Raw genomic sequence first — 17,959 nt, 5'->3', positions numbered from 1 at the left:
ATAGTGAGGAATACACAATCGCCTTCCTCCTCAGCTGTTCGTCATCCACCTAGCTAGCTAGCTACCCCTCTCTCTCTCTCCAGCTATATCCATCCATCTGATGTCCAGATCTATCCCCTCAACCCCCCTCCCCCCTAGCCACATTCTCTTCCCACCAAATTCCTCTCTTCCCAGGGTTATGAGATGGGGGTATTAAAGTGGAAATCTCCGGCGTGAAAGCAGGACCATTCCTGTTAGAGCCACCGAGCCTGACATTCCTGTGCCCAGGCTGCCTGGGACACCCCTGGTTTTGGGTAGAGAGGGTTGCATTGGGGGAGCAGTGTGCTATGGGGGGCGAAGAGGGAACACGCTTGGCGTCAGGATACCACCAGCGCTCCACTCAGTACGCTGGCCTGTAAACGACGGCCCCTGCCTCTTCTATAATGGGGGGATTTCTCGGCGGGTTGAGAAGGGGTTATGGGTGATGAATTGGGTTTTTAGTGAGCTCATTAGGAAGCCAAACATAGTTTAGACTGGCGGAGCGGGGCAGCAGCGCAGTAATCAGTTCTGCTCGCTTTGTTCCCTCCCTCTGGGACATTTGTGAGAAAAAAGAAAGAAAAAATTCATGGCAGTTGGCTGATGAGAGGGCTGCCGAGCAGAGGCTACAATCTGATGGTTGACTTGTTGATTTATAAACCTTTTCATTCATTTTCTCTCCCATACCCCCATTTTGTAACATACTCCCCCACCACCAATATCTGTAAGCCCCCACTTCAGTGCCAATGTCCGTGGGGTGTGGCAGGCCATGGAAGCCAGTAATAACTCCAATGTGTCCTGCACTCCAACAAAAAATGTGTTTGTTTGAGTCTGAGGTGTAATTGGGGGTAGAGAATCACTAGCAATGTTGCTATCATCATCCGCCCGCTGCCTGTAACATGGTGAGTGAGCCATGGTGCTGTATCACAAACTGCACTCTGCCAAAAAGGGGAACCCCTAATTCTGTGAATTCCTCTTCCTGATGTTTTTATGGAGAAGACTTTGATATGGATCTCCTAGGGATTAATAAAGCCATATAGCCCGTAGCTAGCAGACAAACCAATCACGTGATGAACTGCTTCTCTCTTTCTCTCTCTCTCTCTCTCTCTCTCTCTCTCTCTTTCTCTCTTTCTCTCTCTCTCTCTCTCTCTCTCTCTCTCTCTCTCTCTCTCTCTCTTTCTTTGTTTTCTTTTAATCCCTCTGCTCTATTCTCTCCATTCACAATCTTATTCATGGCTGAAAGGAGGAGAAAAAACACCCTCTATTTTGTGGTGAATATTGATGTCAGGTCTTCTAGGAGTAGTGGGTTTGGAGTCAGTCGCAGAGAGCAGAGGGTTCGGACAATCGTATTTTATTCCGGTACAAACGGTCACGCCAAAACACTAGGCGCATAAAACTGACCGGCCCAAACACAGGACCCCAACAGTCCGGAGAAAACAAATTACACATCCACAAACTAACAGAGGAACAATCCCACTCAATCATAGGCGGCTCTATCAGGCTTAAATAGACATAACTCAAGAAACAAAATAAGAGACAGTTGCAACCAATAAGGCCAAACCAACAGAAAAGGAAAAAGGGATCGGTGGCGGCTAGTAAACCGGCGACGACGAGTGCCGAGCGCCGAGCGCCACCCGAACAGGCAGGGGAGCCACCTTCGGTGGGAGTCGTGACAATTGATGCAGTTTGCTCTGCTAATTTTCATGCCCATTCCAATTAATTGAACATGACCCAGTTTTGCTTCCGGGGGGAACCCATTCACCCATCTATGCTGAGGCAAGACCTACCCTAAGAAGAGATGAAGTCCCCAGCTCTAAGGCACCATCCACGGCCTGTGGTTTTGTTTTCTGCCACAGTAATAAAGATATCAAAGCTGAACAGGGGCAGAGGGGACATATGTCATTTTAACCAGCCAGAGAGAGAATAGTGCCATTGTACCAAGATCATCTTGCGGGAGGACAGAGCAGAGGAGAGGAGGGGAGGGGAGGGACTGGTTAGGCAGCAAGGCTTCTGAAGGAGATTTGATCTTTACGAGATGGCGAATCATGCACTTAGATAACCTTTTGGGAGCTATTCTAGCAGTCTGATTTGGGAAGAGCTAAGGAGGGAAGAGAAGGGAAGGAAAGAGAAGATTATTCACAATGTTTTTGTGCGAGTGGTGCAGCGTGAAGACATAGAGGAGTTGAGGGGGAACAGAACAGGGTGGAGTTGTCAGGGAGGTAGCTAGTGTGAAATCTTTGGTCGAGACCCAAGGCCCTTCATTGGGCACTGATCACCATTTCTAGTCACTGTTATTTTTTTCTTATTTGTTTTATTTTCTCCATACCTTTCCCCTACCCATGACAGAGGAGTGATCGGGTGGGTGGTTTGGGTTGTTGCTCTCCGTCCCCTGCAAATGATCCCTTTGGAATTCATGCAAATTGGATCCTGACATCTGCAACAGTCTGCCTCCTTTTCCTTCTCATCTTTATTCCATCTACTTTTAGATGTTTTTTTCTCTCCAAACTGGATGGCCGGAACTGAACTAGCCTCGATGAGAGAGTAGCGTTAGTCCTTCAAGGCCCAAGTTGAGGCTGCTACTAAAACTACAGGCTGTTGTTTGAATAATCTTTATATAGATTCAGTGATATCTTTGTGCAGATAATCACCTTTTTATCACATCCAAGGAATCCAGCTAGGTTTCTGTAAAACATTCCCCCTTGAAGCTGTAACCCTTAATGGTGAAACAGCCATGTTCTTTTGGGATATTACAACAAACAAAGAAGTTACTGCAAACAAAGAACAGCAAAATATCTACTGCAATGTGGTTAGAGCGGTGTGGCTAGTAACCGAAAGGTTGCTGGATCGAATTCCCGAGCTAAAAAGGTGAAAATCTGACCGAACAAGGCAGTTTACCCACTGTTCCCCTGGTAGGCCGTCATTGTAAATAAGAATTAGTTCTTAACTGACTTTCCTAGTTAAATAAAGGTAAAAAAAACTAAGAACATGCTTGGCACAATTGAAAGGTTTGGTGACTCCTAAAATCAACAGCACCAATTGATTAATCAACTCATGGAGAAGTGGAGGTAGAGATCTCGGTCGGGGCTGCTAGAATAATCAGAGTCGTAACCAGGAGCAGTAGCCAATCAGAGAGAGGGCCAGGAGAAGGAGCAGCAGCCTATCAGAGAGAGTGCCAGGAGAAGGAGCAGCAGCCTTTCAGAGAGAGGGCCAGGAGAAGGAGCAGCAGCCTTTCAGAGAGAGGGCCAGGAGAAGGAGCAGCAGCCTTTCAGAGAGAGGGCCATGAGAAGGAGCAGCAGCCTATCAGAGAGAGTGCCAGGAGAAGGAGCAGCAGCCTTTCAGAGAGAGGGCCAGGAGAAGGAGCAGCAGCCTATCAGAGAGAGAGCCAGGAGCATCAGCCATTGTTGGCCTCTCAAAGGCCCTATTTATGATGTAATGAGATGATTGTTGTTACAGGTAGCAGGTTAATTACACTGGTAATTATCCCTAGCCCAAAGCCTTTGATTGTATACATAGCCCAGATTTCAGGCTTATTGAAAGATTCCTATTGCATGGAACCACAGGCCCCAGCAGCACTAGGGAGAAAAGTATGGACCCTCCCATCTCAGCGCACTCTCCTTTGTGGGCCCAGGGGAGAGGCTGTAGGTGAGTGGGGTTAGGCTGTGGGGGAGTGGGGAGAGGCTGTAGGGGACTGGGGAGAGGCTGAAGGGGAGTGGAGAGAGGCTGTAAGGGAGAGGCTGTAGGGGAGTGGGAAGAGGCTGTAGGGGAGTGGGGAGAGGCTAAGGGGAGTGGGGAGAGGCTGTAGGGGAGAGGGGAGAAGCTGTAGGGGAGAAGGGAGAAGCTGTAGGGGAGTGGAAAGAGGCTGTAGGGGAGATGGGAGAGGCTGTAGGGGAGAGGGGAGAAGCTTTAGGGGAGTAGGAAGAGGCTGTAGGGGAGATGGGAGAGGCTGTAGGGGAGTGAGGAGAAATGTAAGGAGGATGCCTTGCTTTGCTTTTAGACCATATTTTGGGTTTGGCCTATGTCCACTCCTTTTCCTCCCATAACTCACTCTTTACTGCCTTTCCCTCCCTGCCTCTACTTCCTCTTCTCTTTCCACTGCCCCAAACTTACCCCCTCCACCCCACTCTTCTGAAGTATGGAGGGATGTGCACTATGGGCCACGGTCAGAGCTGGGCCTGTGAGAGGAGAGAGAGAGGCCTAGTATCTGTGAAGAGGTAGGTGATAGTTATCTGCAGCATTCCTGGGATGACTGAGAAGTATCTGCCTGATGGCAGGGTTAAGGGACTAGGATAAGGGAGAGGAGGCAGAGGCGCAGGAGTTGAGCAACCAAATGGCCTTGCCTTGCCGGCTTTCCTGCTCTCTTTCCAGCATGTCTGCCTGTCTGTCTTCCCACATTCAGGAAAAAAGCCATCTAATTAGAAGCTCTTATTCCACGTAATTTAAGGGAACACTTCATGTGTTTTTTCTTCAGAGACAACTGCACATTACTCCTCATGCACAAGGACCCACTCAGTCAGTCAGAACTGCAGCTGTGTTAAGATAAAGCTTTATTTCTCTGGGTGTGTATACAGGTGTGAGAATATTTGGAAGTCCTCTGGCCTGGTGTTCACCGCTGGTAAAATGGTAAAAGGCAGGGAAGCGACACCTGAATTTGGCATCAGGAGTGAAGGAGGGCGGTAGGGAGAGGAGGGTGAGTGTAATTGCTGCGACAAGTTTTAGAGCTGTTAATGACTCCCGGCATAGCGCTCCCAATTTGTCAGCATGCTTGGTGTTTATTAAGCTGTTGTTTTACGGTCCAGTGCAAGGGCTGCTGCTTGTTTAAGCAGAGATCAGGACATAATGACTCTAAAACATCGCTGGCCTTAGTGGTCAACACAATAAAACAATTCCATTTAGGCCTGCCGAGTGGTGCAAAGGTCTAATGCTCTGTGCCAGAGGCATCACTACAGACCTGGGTTCGACCCATGAGGCGGCACACAATTGGACCAGCTTTGTCCGCGTTAGGGGAGGGCCGTCTGGGGTGTCCTTGTCCCATCGCACTCTAGTAACTCACTGTGGCGGCCTGCGCATGCACGCTGACTTCAGTCGCCAACTGTGTGGTGTTTCCTCCGACACATTGGTGCGGCGGGCTTCCGGGTTAAGCAATCAGTGTGTCAAGAAGCAGTGCAGCATGGCGGAGTTCTCTTTTGGAGGATGCATGGCTCTCGAGGTTTGCCTCTCCCGAGTTCGTATGGGAGTTGAAGCGATGGGACAAGACTGTAACTATCAATTGAGTATATAAAGGGGTAAAAAGTCTCAGTAAGGGTTTAGGGCTTTTTAAAGTATGAAAAAATAATATTTTACATAGGAGCAGGGCATCTAAATAAATAAAACGTTTTAGGGATTTAGCATATTGCTAGCATGTTGGAGTGTGTGTTTTGTTATTTGAGGTGTTTCCATATTGCTAGCATGTTGGAGTGTGTGTTTTGTTATTTGAGGTGTTAGCATATTGCTAGCATGTTGAAGTGTGTGTTTTGTTATTTGAGGCGTTAGCATATTGCTAGCATGTTGGAGTGTGTGTTTTGTTATTTGAGGCGTTAGCATATTGCTAGCATGTTGGAGTGTGTGTTTTGTTATTTGAGGTGTTAGCATATTGCTAGCACGTTGGAGTGTGTGTTTTGTTATTTGAGGTGTTTCCATATTGCTAGCATGTTGGAGTGTGTGTTTTGTTATTTGAGGTGTTTCCATATTGCTGGCATGTTGGAGTGTGTGTTTTGTTATTTGAGGTGTTTCCATATTGCTGGCATGTTGGAGTGTGTGTTTTGTTATTTGAGGTGTTTCCATATTGCTGGCATGTTGGAGTGTGTGTTTTGTTATTTGAGGTGTTTCCATATTGCTGGCATGTTGGAGTGTGTGTTTTGTTATTTGAGGTGTTTCCATATTGCTGGCATGTTGGAGTGTGTGTTTTGTTATTTGAGGTGTTAGCATATTGCTGGCATGTTGAAGTGTGTGTTTTGTTATTTGAGGTGTTAGCATATTGCTGGCATGTTGGAGTGTGTGTTTTGTTATTTGAGGTGTTTCCATATTGCTGGCATGTTGGAGTGTGTGTTTTGTTATTTGAGGTGTTTCCATATTGCTGGCATGTTGAAGTGTGTGTTTTGTTATTTGAGGTGTTAGCATATTGCTGGCATGTTGGAGTGTGTGTTTTGTTATTTGAGGTGTTTCCATATTGCTGGCATGTTGGAGTGTGTGTTTTGTTATTTGAGGTGTTAGCATATTGCTGGCATGTTGAAGTGTGTGTTTTGTTATTTGAGGTGTTAGCATATTGCTGGCATGTTGGAGTGTGTGTTTTGTTATTTGAGGTGTTTCCATATTGCTGGCATGTTGAAGTGTGTGTTTTGTTATTTGAGGTGTTTCCATATTGCTGGCATGTTGGAGTGTGTGTTTTGTTATTTGAGGTGTTTCCATATTGCTGGCATGTTGGAGTGTGTGTTTTGTTATTTGAGGTGTTTCCATATTGCTGGCATGTTGGAGTGTGTGTTTTGTTATTTGAGGTGTTTCCATATTGCTAGCATGTTGGAGTGTGTGTTTTGTTATTTGAGGTGTTTCCATATTGCTGGCATGTTGGAGTGTGTGTTTTGTTATTTGAGGTGTTAGCATATTGCTAGCATGTTGGAGTGTGTGTTTTGTTATTTGAGGTGTTTCCATATTGCTGGCATGTTGGAGTGTGTGTTTTGTTATTTGAGGTGTTTCCATATTGCTGGCATGTTGGAGTGTGTGTTTTGTTATTTGAGGTGTTTCCATATTGCTGGCATGTTGGAGTGTGTATTTTGTTATTTGAGGTGTTCGCATATTGCTAGCATGTGGTTGGGACTAGAAAACCTGTAATCCCATGGGCAGAGGGCCAGCCATACCCCTGCCTGCTGGAGTGTGAATAGAGGCACTGCGTGTGTGTGTGCGTGTGTGTGCGTGTGTGTGTGCGCGTGCGTCAGGAACATGTGGTCCCAGTGCTGTAGAGGGCCCTGCGTAAATCCTGAGTAAATAAAAGGGGGAAAGCCTGGACAAAAGAGGAGCCCCCACTGCTTCCCTCATTCACAGCCATTTGGGGGACTGAATGTGCTAAACGCTGCTTATGCCGGCTGAAAAGTTGAGGAGAAAAAGAAGGGGAAAAGAAGGCTTTAAATCCCCCTTCTTTTCTCTCTTTTCTCTCTGGCCAGGCCTGTGAGGGTGGGGAGGAGGTGGAGTTACAGGCAGTGAAGAGAGGGTGAAGGGGGTGTGGGGGGGGGGGAGGTTCAGGCAGTGTGGAGGGGTGTGGGGAGGAGGTGGAGGTCCAGGCAGTGAAGAGAGGGTGAAGGGGGTGTGGGGGGGGGGGAGGTTCAGGCAGTGTGGAGGGGTGTGGGGAGGAGGTGGAGGTCCAGGCAGTGAAGAGAGGGTGAAGGGGGTGTGGGGAGGGGGTGGAGGTCCAGACAGTGTGGAGGGGTGTGGGGAGGAGGTGGAGGTCCAGGCAGTGTGGACAGGTGTGGGGAGGGGGTGGAGGTTCATGTAGTGTGGAGGGGTGTGGGGAGGGGGTGGAGGTCCAGATAGTGTGGAGGGGTGTGGGAAGAGGGGGTGGAGGTCCAGGCAGTGTGGAGGGGTGTGGGAAGGGGGTGGAGGTCCAGGTAGCGTGGAGGGGTGTGGGGAGGGTGTGGAGGTCCAGGCAGTGTGGAGGGGTGTGGGGAGGGGGTGGAGGTCGAGGCAGTGTGGAGGGGTGTGGGAAGAGGGTGGAGGTCCAGGCAGTGTGGAGGGGTGTGGGGAGGGTGTGGAGGTCCAGGCAGTGTGGAGGGGTGTGGGGAGGGGGTGGAGGTCGAGGCAGTGTGGAGGGGTGTGGGAAGAGGGTGGAGGTCCAGGCAGTGTGGAGATCCAAGGTAAAGGAGGCTGAGATGGCCCCTGCTGTTCCCTCTGTGTCCCACTATTTCCAATGGGCCGAGCACAGTGCCCTGGGGAACCCCCCAAAAAGTCCTCCACCTCACCTTCTCTCCCTCCCCGGTGTGGCAGAGTCGGGGGGGGGGTTGTTGTAATTAGTCACTTTAACCACAGCCTCTGTAAGCTACTGGCTCCACACTCATGCTCCATTACGCTCGGGCCCAGCAGCGCAAATCTTCTGGTCATGCTCTGAAAGCATACACACTGCCCATCCAGCCCTATCAGGAGCAATCTGCATGAGTATAATAATAGTATTGCGCTCTCTAAGGACAAATAAGTGTGCTCTATTTTATAAGCCCCACAATGTGTGGTTTAGAATGTGGTTTCTGAATCATTGGAAGAGTTATTACTCAGTCATGAATGGTTTGGGTGTACTGGAATAGTAGGGTAGGACATTCTTGTATTATTGATAGGGCCACAACATGTGTAACTAGTGGTTTCATAGTGTTCTCAGCACTGGCACCTACTGCATCCCCGATATAGTGTAATGTATGACACCCATTCTGCATTCACCTGTTATCAGAGACCCAGACCCTGAATGAGGATTTTTTTTATTCATACTGACATTTGCCAAGTGTGGTGGTGGCAGTAATATATTTATATTTACAGTCCTATTGCGGCTCGTTAATGAGCTCAAACCTGAGACCAATTTACCAGCAGGGAGATATCTGAATACATTTTTAGTAACTGCCTATTGGTGATGAGAGAGCTGATCTGAGTGTAATGTCTTCTGTGCCTGCCTGGTTGTTTACTGGCGTGCGCTCACTCTTTGCGTCCGGTCATTCCTCCCTGCCTATAATTCTCCCTGCTCTCTATCCGTGCATATAAAAACATGAACATAATTTAATTGTGAGCACTTTAAGTCAAGAGAGAAGGGGGTAGAGAGATAGCGAGAGCGAGAGCGAGAGAGAGGGAGAAGGAGGAAAGAGAGGGAGAGGGGAGAGTGAGAGAGTCTTTTTTCCGTCTCCAAGGGCACTGCTTTTCGAAAAGTGCCTGAGGCTAAGCTCGAGCACCTCCCCCAGGCCCTCTGCCCGCCTCATAATAGCCATCCCCCATCTGTGTGACACGGGCAGATGATGGGACGCTTCCCCTGTCCCGCTTGTTTTTTTCTCCCATTTTTTTGTTGCAGAGTGCACATCCACACAGGTTAAAATGCCAGAGTTGCCAGGGAACAGTCAGAAGCCATTAGCGTTTGAGACAATTTGCCCTGCAGCACTCCATCTCCGACTCATACGGAAGCAGTGGGGGTGGATGTAAATCACCAGCTCTCCTTTAGATGTAATGAGGTTGTGTAAGTTGGGCCTTCTCTTCTTCTTTCTTTCTCCTCCCTCACTCCTCTCATTATATGATTATTTCCATCTCTTTGGGCCAGCCTTCACATTCTTTCCACTTCCTGTGTGCGATGTTTGTGTACACATTGTGCAGATGTATATTTACATGGTTACCTATGTATATCATAAAGAGAAGCTCATATATAACATCCCCTGTTGGCGTGCAGTATGCATATGTACACTATGTATGATGGTAGGAGTGTGTGAAAGAGAAAGACAGGGAGACAGAGAGAGACCAAGAGAGAGAGCGACAGAGAGACAGACAGACAGACAGACAGACAGACAGACAGACAGACAGACAGACAGACAGAGAGCGAGAGAGAGAGAGAGACAGAGAGAGAGAGAGAGAGAGAGAGAGAGAGAGATGCTGAAAACCTGGGAGTCTGGTTTCTCCCTTGCGGGTCGGGGCAGGAGGGAGTGAGCAGGCAGGGTAATGAAGTGACAGGTCAGTCTGTAAATACGCACAGGTCGCCCCAGCCCCAGCCAGGGGGAGGCTATCGCATTGCAGTGAAAATGGAAACGTCAATAAAATGAATCTGCCAGCCTTTTTCCCACTGTGGCTCTATTGGATGAGCCGGATAACTCCCAGCAGGAAATTGATTTGGAAACTAGCTCCCAAAAAACAACAAAAACTCTAATACCCCAACATAAAAAGACTAAATCTTAACATTATTTAACCAAAAAAGGCAGCACTGTGAAGTGCAAAAGAGTGTGAGGTCCACTCTGGTTGCTGGTGTTGTTATTGAAGTTGAAAGCAACACTGGGGGAGTTAGACTAGTCCCTGCTTCTGGGTCGCATTTCTCAGGAAGCCACACATGGTCAGGCAGGCGCTACGTCTAGGCCCCAGTTTATTGTTTTAGGCTTTCCTGAACAAGGATTCGTACTTAGCGTGGGATTTATGGCATTTGCTGCTAATGAATGCCCATTCTACAATTTTCACACTCCCAGGCGTGCCGCGTCCCCTATTCCCACATGTCCTTCAGAGCTCCTAGCTTCTTTAGCTCCACACAGGGAGGGAGCACAAAGTCGGCACTTCTCTGTTTTCCTCTGTTGTGTGGCTCCTGCGCTAATGATGTGGAAGGAAAACACAGCAGACAGACAGACAGACAGACAGACAGACAGACAGACAGACAGACAGACAGACAGACAGACAGACAGACAGACAGACAGACAGACAGACAGACAGACAGACAGACAGACAGACAGACAGACAGGGGGAAAAATAAGTGGAAGGGGGAAGAGACTGAGGAGAGGAGGAGGGGGAGGGGGGAGGGGGGAGAAAGGCCTTAACGCTGCATGTCCTTGTATTCTTCATTTATTTTGATTACGCCACTAGCCGGATCCTTCTTCTTTCCTCTTTTTTTTTAATGTTATTAGTTCAAACATTTATGCAAGATTAGGGCTTGTATAGGTGCCCATGATTGATGTCTCCCCAAAAACAGGAAGACATGCAAGTCTGAATTTTGAGAATGTCGGGGTTCTTCTCTGCCTTAGTGGAGTTTTGCTGATCCATTATTTAGATGCCCTCAAGGAAGGCTTTCAAGGCATTTGGGCCTGGGGGCAAGAAAAAATAACTATGACTGTTAAAAGTAAATCATTTTTACTAATGCACAATTAATGGCCAGAGAAGAAGAGAGAGAAAAAATACAAAGATGGAAACTTCGGTTTAAAGGAGAGAGCCTGCCTTGATATGCGAATGTTTTCTTCCTGAAATCAAACACTGTCGGACATTAATGCAGGGAGAGAGAGCCGCCTGCCATGCTAATCTTGCGGCGGAAGGGGGAGGTGTCGCAGGGAGGGAGAGAGGATGGTGGTGAAGAAGCTGGGGGGGGGGTTCGACTCTAGTCCATTATGTGCATCGAACTGCAACAATGAACCAGCCCAATGCACACCCCACTTCAATTCACATTCAACGTCTGTGGTTTGTTGCATGTGTGGACATGTGTATATGTGTGTTTGTTCATAAGACTCCCTTCTCAGTCCATCCAGGCCCTCTGGATCTGAAAAAAAAGTCATTACATTCTGTCAAACCTGTGTATATAACTGAATGAATGACATAAGTCCTAATGGAAGTCATGTAGGTCATGTAGCCCCAAACCTGAAGCCTTCTTGTTGTTTTTTCTTCTTCTTTCTCCTACTGAACCGTCTGGAGGGGGAAGTGTTTCTGCTTCTAACCAACACAACTGTCCATCTATTCCACTCTGCTGGTCTGGGTGGAAGACCTCACCTCTCGTTTTAAAAAAAAAATGTAGTTGTTGATCCTTTATTCAACTAGACAAGTCAGATAAGAACAAATTCTTATTTACAATGACGGCCTACCAAAAGGCAAAAGGCCTCCTGCAGGGACGGCGGCGGTGTTGAAACTAAAATTAAAAATATGATATAAGTAGAGGACAAAACACACTACAAGAGAGACAACACAACACTACATAAAGAGAGACCTAAGACACGTTCTATATACTGTAAACCCCTATCCCTCTGTGCCTAAATCCCACTACCTATGTGCAGGCATTGGTATAGGCTCCTACTGAGTAGGCTTTGGCATAGTCCTCCATCTAACTTAGATAACCCACTGGGCTGGCATTAGCGTCTTATATATATTAGGCTTTGCTTACTAGGGTTCTATCTACCCCTTTGTGTTGATACTGCCCAGGCTTACTATTGGTCCATCTTCTGTCCTAGGCTGCTATTTAAACCTATGTCTTGTTTCTGTCTAGGAGATGGTTTAGAGAACAGCGTGGCGTCCCCTGGCACAGGTGATGACGACGACCCGGACAAGGAGAAGAAGAGACAGAAGAAGCGCGGTATCTTCCCCAAGGTGGCCACCAACATCATGAGGGCGTGGCTGTTCCAGCATCTCACGGTGAGTACCCACATAGTGGAGCACCTGTCGTACACAGACACTCACATGTACGAACCGTGAGATGCTGGAACAGACACGCCCTCATGATGTTTGTGGCCATCTTGGGGAAGTTGCCGCATGTACACATGCACATATATACACACACACACACGCACGCACGCACGCACGCACGCACGCACGCACGCACACACACACACACACACACACACACACACACACACACACACACACACACACACACACACACACACACACACACACCTGTCACTCACGCTCGGATCAACTCAATCAAGTCAATCAGACATCCCAGTTTGCTCTGCTGAAAAGCCTCAGAGATGTGGATGTAGAGCTGACACCTAGTCTAGCGTAGCATTGCCGTCAGCAGTCCTGGCCACTGGTTTGTCACATACTGGATATTGTCTCTCAATGCACTATTGGCGCTTTGTTTATTCTAAACTGACAGCTATGGGGAAGGGTTTTCGATGAGAATCAGGTTCATTCTTATAGAGGAAAGTGTGTGTGTGTGTGTTTTATATGTGTGTTATGTCAGTGTCATTCCATTGTTAGCATTGCTTTTTACATTAAAATAAAACTAATAGAGACATGTTTTGATAGCACTTATGTCTTGAGCATTAACAGCACAAACATGTAGTTGAATTTCCTGTAAATACCCCCCAAATGGGTCAAACTGGCATCCATCTAATACAAGAAGAGCACATAACAGTTTTATTGTAATTATGAACCTAAAATGTGGAGCTTTTTTCACTCTTGATGGTCATTTAAAAAGTATATATATGGAGAAGACATTCAAATATTCATTCAATCTGTTTGAGGTTAAGATGGCAGCTCTCCATAGCTCAGAGGAGCTTGTTTGTTTGTTTCGGTCTCTCTTTGCCGAACACTTAAATCAGACATCTGACAACAGCTCATTCACTTCAATAGGCAAAGAGTGATGCTACACCTTGGATGAATTATTCAGAGGACACAATGATTCTGTGGATCATTTTGGAAATGAGTCTGTGTGGGTGGAGGGTGTGGGGGCTATGTGGGTGGAGGGTGTGGGGGCTATGTGGGTGGAGGGTGTGGGGGCTATGTGTGTATGTGCTTGCATGTGTGTGTGCACGTGTGGGTGTGTGCACACTCTTATTAGTAGGGTGGGTCCCTGTTTTGCTGCTGTAAAGTCAGGATTCACTGAACAGAGCGGGTGTGTGCAGTGTGGTGATGCAGCTAGCCAGGAAGCAAGAGAAGGGAGTGTGTGTGGGGAGGTGGGAGGGATGGGGTGGTCATATCCCACCTCCCTCTATGATGTCAGGACATTATCAGAGCAGAGGTCTGTATTGATTTGGACAGGGAGGTGGAAGGGACACACAAGCTGGTGCCTGCTGACCATGTGGACTTGTTGGAACGGACAGAGTGATAGTAGAAGGGGGGAGGGGGTGAATGGAGAAGAAGAGTGAGAGAGGGAGCCAGGGCAGGTCAGAACCCTAGGATGATCCTGACCCTCTCACTTAAGAGGGTCAGGTGCCCCCTGCTGTACCCCCATTGCCCGCGTTTCCCAAAGCCTCTGCCCCCCAGATTACCTAACCAGCAAATACAGCCAGCAAATACAGCCTAATTGAAAGGGCTGTAAATCCATTAAATATTGGTCAGAGATAATCAGGAGTGATTTAATCACTTTGATCTATTCAGGAGCAGTGGTACTGCAGCAGCACAGCCATTAGCCTCACGGCAACGCAGCAAAGCACAGTGCTTATTATTCTCATCATTATCTTAATGTTTTTACTGATGTTCATGGCTAGGCTACATCTCCTAGGCTGGATATTTCTCCCCAACCCACAGAATAGAATGGGCTTCATTTGAAAGCTGACTGCGTGTGTGAGGGAGAGAAAAAACGAATACAAAAAGATCCCCTCTTCTTTCGCCCGACATGAGATGAAGTTGGACGATAGTTTAATGGGTGAAGAAGGGAAGAGGGGGGAAAAAAGGGGTGAACATTTTGGAGGCCTTCTTTGAGCCACTTACATGGTGGTTAGACAAACACACACACACACACACACACACACACACACACACACACACACACACACACACGTCTCCTGGTTAATTTGGTGTGCTTGTACTAATTAGAAATTTCTCGCTTTATTGAGGGATCATTAGGCATCTTTCTTGGTGACTTGAGGAATGCCCGATTGTAGGTCTCTCACAGTTCCAACGTTTCCCTGCTCCAAAAAAGGAGAGAAAGAAACACAGAAGGCTTTGCAGCCTCTCCAGCAATTTCCTTTACAATTTTTTTTAATTAAATTGAAAGAGTGGAAAGGGGAGAAGCAAAAGAAATCCCAATAGATCGAGTCCAGGGGCATTTTTTTTAATTCAGAGAAGTAGAGCTTTTAAGACTCCTCTTTTCCCACTCTCCTTCATTACCTCTCCTGCTTTTAGATGTTTTCTCAAATCTTTATTTGTCTGTTTTGTGAGAAACCAGGCCAGTCTTATACAAGCAATAATCCCTCCCTTTTAACCTAGCTTCATCTTTTTTTCTTAGAGAAAGAGGGCTAATTGAATTATCCCCCTCTACTCTACTCTAGCCCCCCAACCCATACACACTCACACACATACACACTCACACACATACACACTCACACACATACACACTCATTCACCTTTTCTTTTAATTTGTTAAGCAAATGTATTTTCCATTTAAGGATGCGTTTGTGCTGGGGTGAATTCATGGGGACTTTGGCCCCTGAATGGCCTATTGCGGCATTCTGCCATTCACACATTCATTAACTGAGGCAGAGAGTGAAAGGGAGCGGGGCTTGTATTTTCTCCAGCATGCTAGCTTCTCCTCCATGAGAGCGACCACAGGGGTCTCCTACATATGTTCTCAACATCCAGCCATTGTCACCTATTCTGAAAGAGCTCAAAAGGACGGGACCCCCTTCACACCGCGAAAAACAACACAGGCCAATAGTAACAATTGTTGGCTTTTGGATTCAGTATTATAACTAAATCGCATCCCCCTCCCCTCCCTCCCTCCCCTCCCCAGCCTCCCCCCCCCCCCCCCCCCCTCCTGGGTTCCCCCTGACCTCACACTCTCATGGGAGAAATCACAGGCGGCTTTCTTCATCACAGTCAGATATGGAAAATAGTCTTTCTTCAATTGGCACTTGCCCCTCAGTCCTTCACCGGCCATCCGTCGGCCTTCAGTCAGCCCAGGGAGAATGAAGCGCAGCGTTTTGTGTGCGGCAGCCGAGATCTGATATCTTCTGTATGTAATGAATACGCCAGCAATTATTCTATAGAGTTATTGTGATAAGCCCAGCCTCTTTCATGCATGTATTTATCTAGCAGCAGAAAGCACGCGAGCTGGCATCTTTTAATGTTCCCGGTGGAATTGGCAAACTGCTGGAGAGATCAGCTGGCATAAGCCGGTAGTAGAGGGCCAGAGACAGGCTCTCCCTCCACCCCTCCCTTTCTCTCCCTCCTTCTGTCTGAGTTTCTGGATGTCTTCCAGTCACATTAAGGGAAGGGAAATCCCAGACTGTTGGTATAAGCTTTTCAATTTTACAGGGAGATTATGTTATCAGAAAGGTAAACTTCACCGTTAGGGGTAAAATGGACTGGTCTTCAAAGGCATGGAGGCAGAAAGGGGACGAGAGGGAGGGAGAAACTGGAGGAAGGCTCTAAGGAGAGAAGAGAAGACAGACAGGGTGAGATAGACAGACAGATAGTGAGGTTGTGTTGCTAGGCTAACTGCTAGCTGGGAGGTTTTCCATAGTAGTAAGGGGGCTGCCCCTTTGTTTGGCGAAGACAAACTCTTGAGTTATCTTAATTAGCCTTTTGGCGCCCTCAGCCTTCCTCTTTTGTAGCTCCCTGCTAGCCCTCTGTTAGGCCCCACTAGACATTGCTAAGACAAGGGTTGACTAGGCAATGAAAACAGGAAGCGCTAAGATACAAAGATACCACTCTGGACCTGGCCTTGTCTTTTGACTAATCTAATCACTCAAACACCTATAAAAATAAATAGGGGACCTCAGGAGCAGACCTAGTGGGACTAGTGAGTGAGTGAGTGTGTGAGAGAGAAAGAGACAGAGAGAGAGGTTGAGAGAGAGAGAGATTGGGAGAGCGAGAGAGAGAGAGAGAGTGATGCAGTCTGTGAAGGAAGGAGTTGCCCTCTCAGGCAGGCATCAAGCGTCTCAGGTTTTGTGCTGGGCCGTGCACCCTTTGGCCGGGGTGTTTGGGGAAATGCTGTTAAGCTGCTAAGCCAGGTGTATTGCTCCCCTGGGCTCTCTGAAAGGGAAGTGATATATCCCATGGTCCTCTCCATAGAGCCATGCAACACTTTCACATGGGTTACTTTGAATTCTGTTTTCTATGGAGCCCTGCTGCATATCGACTGGTATCTTAAATCACAGAAAGAGTTGCAGCAATGAGACAAGACTGTAACTACCAATTGGATACCATGAAATTGGAAAGAAAATGGGGTAAAAGTAAAACATTTTTTATTAAATAATTATCACAGGAGGTTGGTGGCACCTTAATTGGGGATGACAGACTCGCGGTAATGCCTGGTTGTGGAGTCAGGGGAATGGTATCAAATACATCAAACACATGGGTTCCATGTGTTTGATGCCATTCCATTTCCTCCATTCCAGACATTATTATGGGCTGTCCTCCCCTCAGCAGCATAATTATTGGGCCATTGAGACGATATGATCTATATCATGTAGATTTTTATCTCCTACAATTATGTCTGTATGAAGACATCTGGAAGTCAGGGTAAGAATACCATGAGTGTCATGTCATTGTGACATGGTGACTGCCATTGAATATAGGGATCCAGGGCAAATTGGTTATACAAACATGGCTTTCAATGGTAACATAGGCAACAACAGCAATTGTAGAGAGATGTCAACTATAGTATCAACCCTGTTAATATAGAGCTTAACAAGAGTGATGACGCGATGAGTAGATGAGTAGGCCATCACAAACATCATTAGCAGACGAACACAGAACAGACAGGGCCAGCGGTCACTCTCCCCCTCAACCTAGCATTAGTCTCCATGGAGACCGGGTGCCATCCCCAGGTCGTGCCCCAATGGGGAATGGCTCTGTAAACCGGAGAGACATAAAATAGCCTGGCTAGCTAGGTCATTCTGGAGACATGGGCTTGGAAGTGTTGGCAAAGTTTGATAACGGATCTTTTTCACAATCGATAAACATGTGCTCTAATCTACCCACTAAAAAGAGAGGGCGTCAGTTGTGTTTGAGTAGACTAAACATTCAGACTCTCTCTCTCTCTGTAGTGTTCCCTGTCTGTCTGTCTGTCTGTCTGTCTAATCCATGTGTATTGTTATGGCCACTGTTAGTGCCATTTCACTGGTACACCCCACATCCGCAAACAGTTTGAAATACAAAACAGTTCTCATTTTACAGCACTGTTTTTAAAGCTGTCTATTCCTGATTTTGTTCACCTATACAATTTATTTTCCACTTAAATTGGACATGATGTTTTCTGTTTATATGGGATGAAGAGTATGTTTCCTGCTGCTCTGGTATTCACTGGTTGCCTTTTCTCTTGTCAGCGAGGTTGTCTTGTGTCTTGTGAGGTTCAGGAGGGGGGTGAAGGGGGGGTTGATGGGGGTTCTTAAGGGGTCACAGAGGTTCTGGACTGAAGGAGGCCCACATACTAATCTGTCATGTGCTCGTTTGCCATGTAGCCCAGAAGTCAGTTCTCCAGTCACCCATGGCAACCCAGGCGACAGTTTGGTTCACCACCGCTGCATGCCCCCCCCCCCCCCCCCCCCCCCCCCAA

The 17,959-nt window shown here is 47.4% G+C and overlaps 1 protein-coding gene across 8 annotated transcripts in view; it reads left to right on the top strand.

Moving 5' to 3' along the window:
* The window catches only part of LOC110505709 (homeobox protein Meis2), a 119,600-nt gene that overhangs the window by 36,249 nt on the left and 65,392 nt on the right, over positions 1–17,959 (top strand). For 4 of the 8 annotated variants that reach the window (XM_036962753.2, XM_036962750.2, XM_090221006.1 and 1 more), the window contains exon 8: positions 12,002–12,147. In XM_036962753.2, the coding sequence (XP_036818648.1) occupies positions 12,002–12,147 (146 nt within the window). The remainder of the gene's footprint in view (positions 1–12,001; positions 12,148–17,959) is intronic. The other 4 variants (XM_090221007.1, XM_036962752.2, XM_090221008.1 and 1 more) reach the window with 1 other exon arrangement.

The sequence above is a fragment of the Oncorhynchus mykiss genome, chromosome 25 (assembly GCF_057628025.1).
Source record: "Oncorhynchus mykiss isolate SJ-2025 chromosome 25, ASM5762802v1, whole genome shotgun sequence".
Lineage (NCBI taxonomy): Eukaryota > Metazoa > Chordata > Actinopteri > Salmoniformes > Salmonidae > Oncorhynchus > Oncorhynchus mykiss.
The sequence above is the reverse complement of the archived record's forward strand: the minus strand, read 5'-3'. Positions and strand labels throughout refer to the sequence as shown.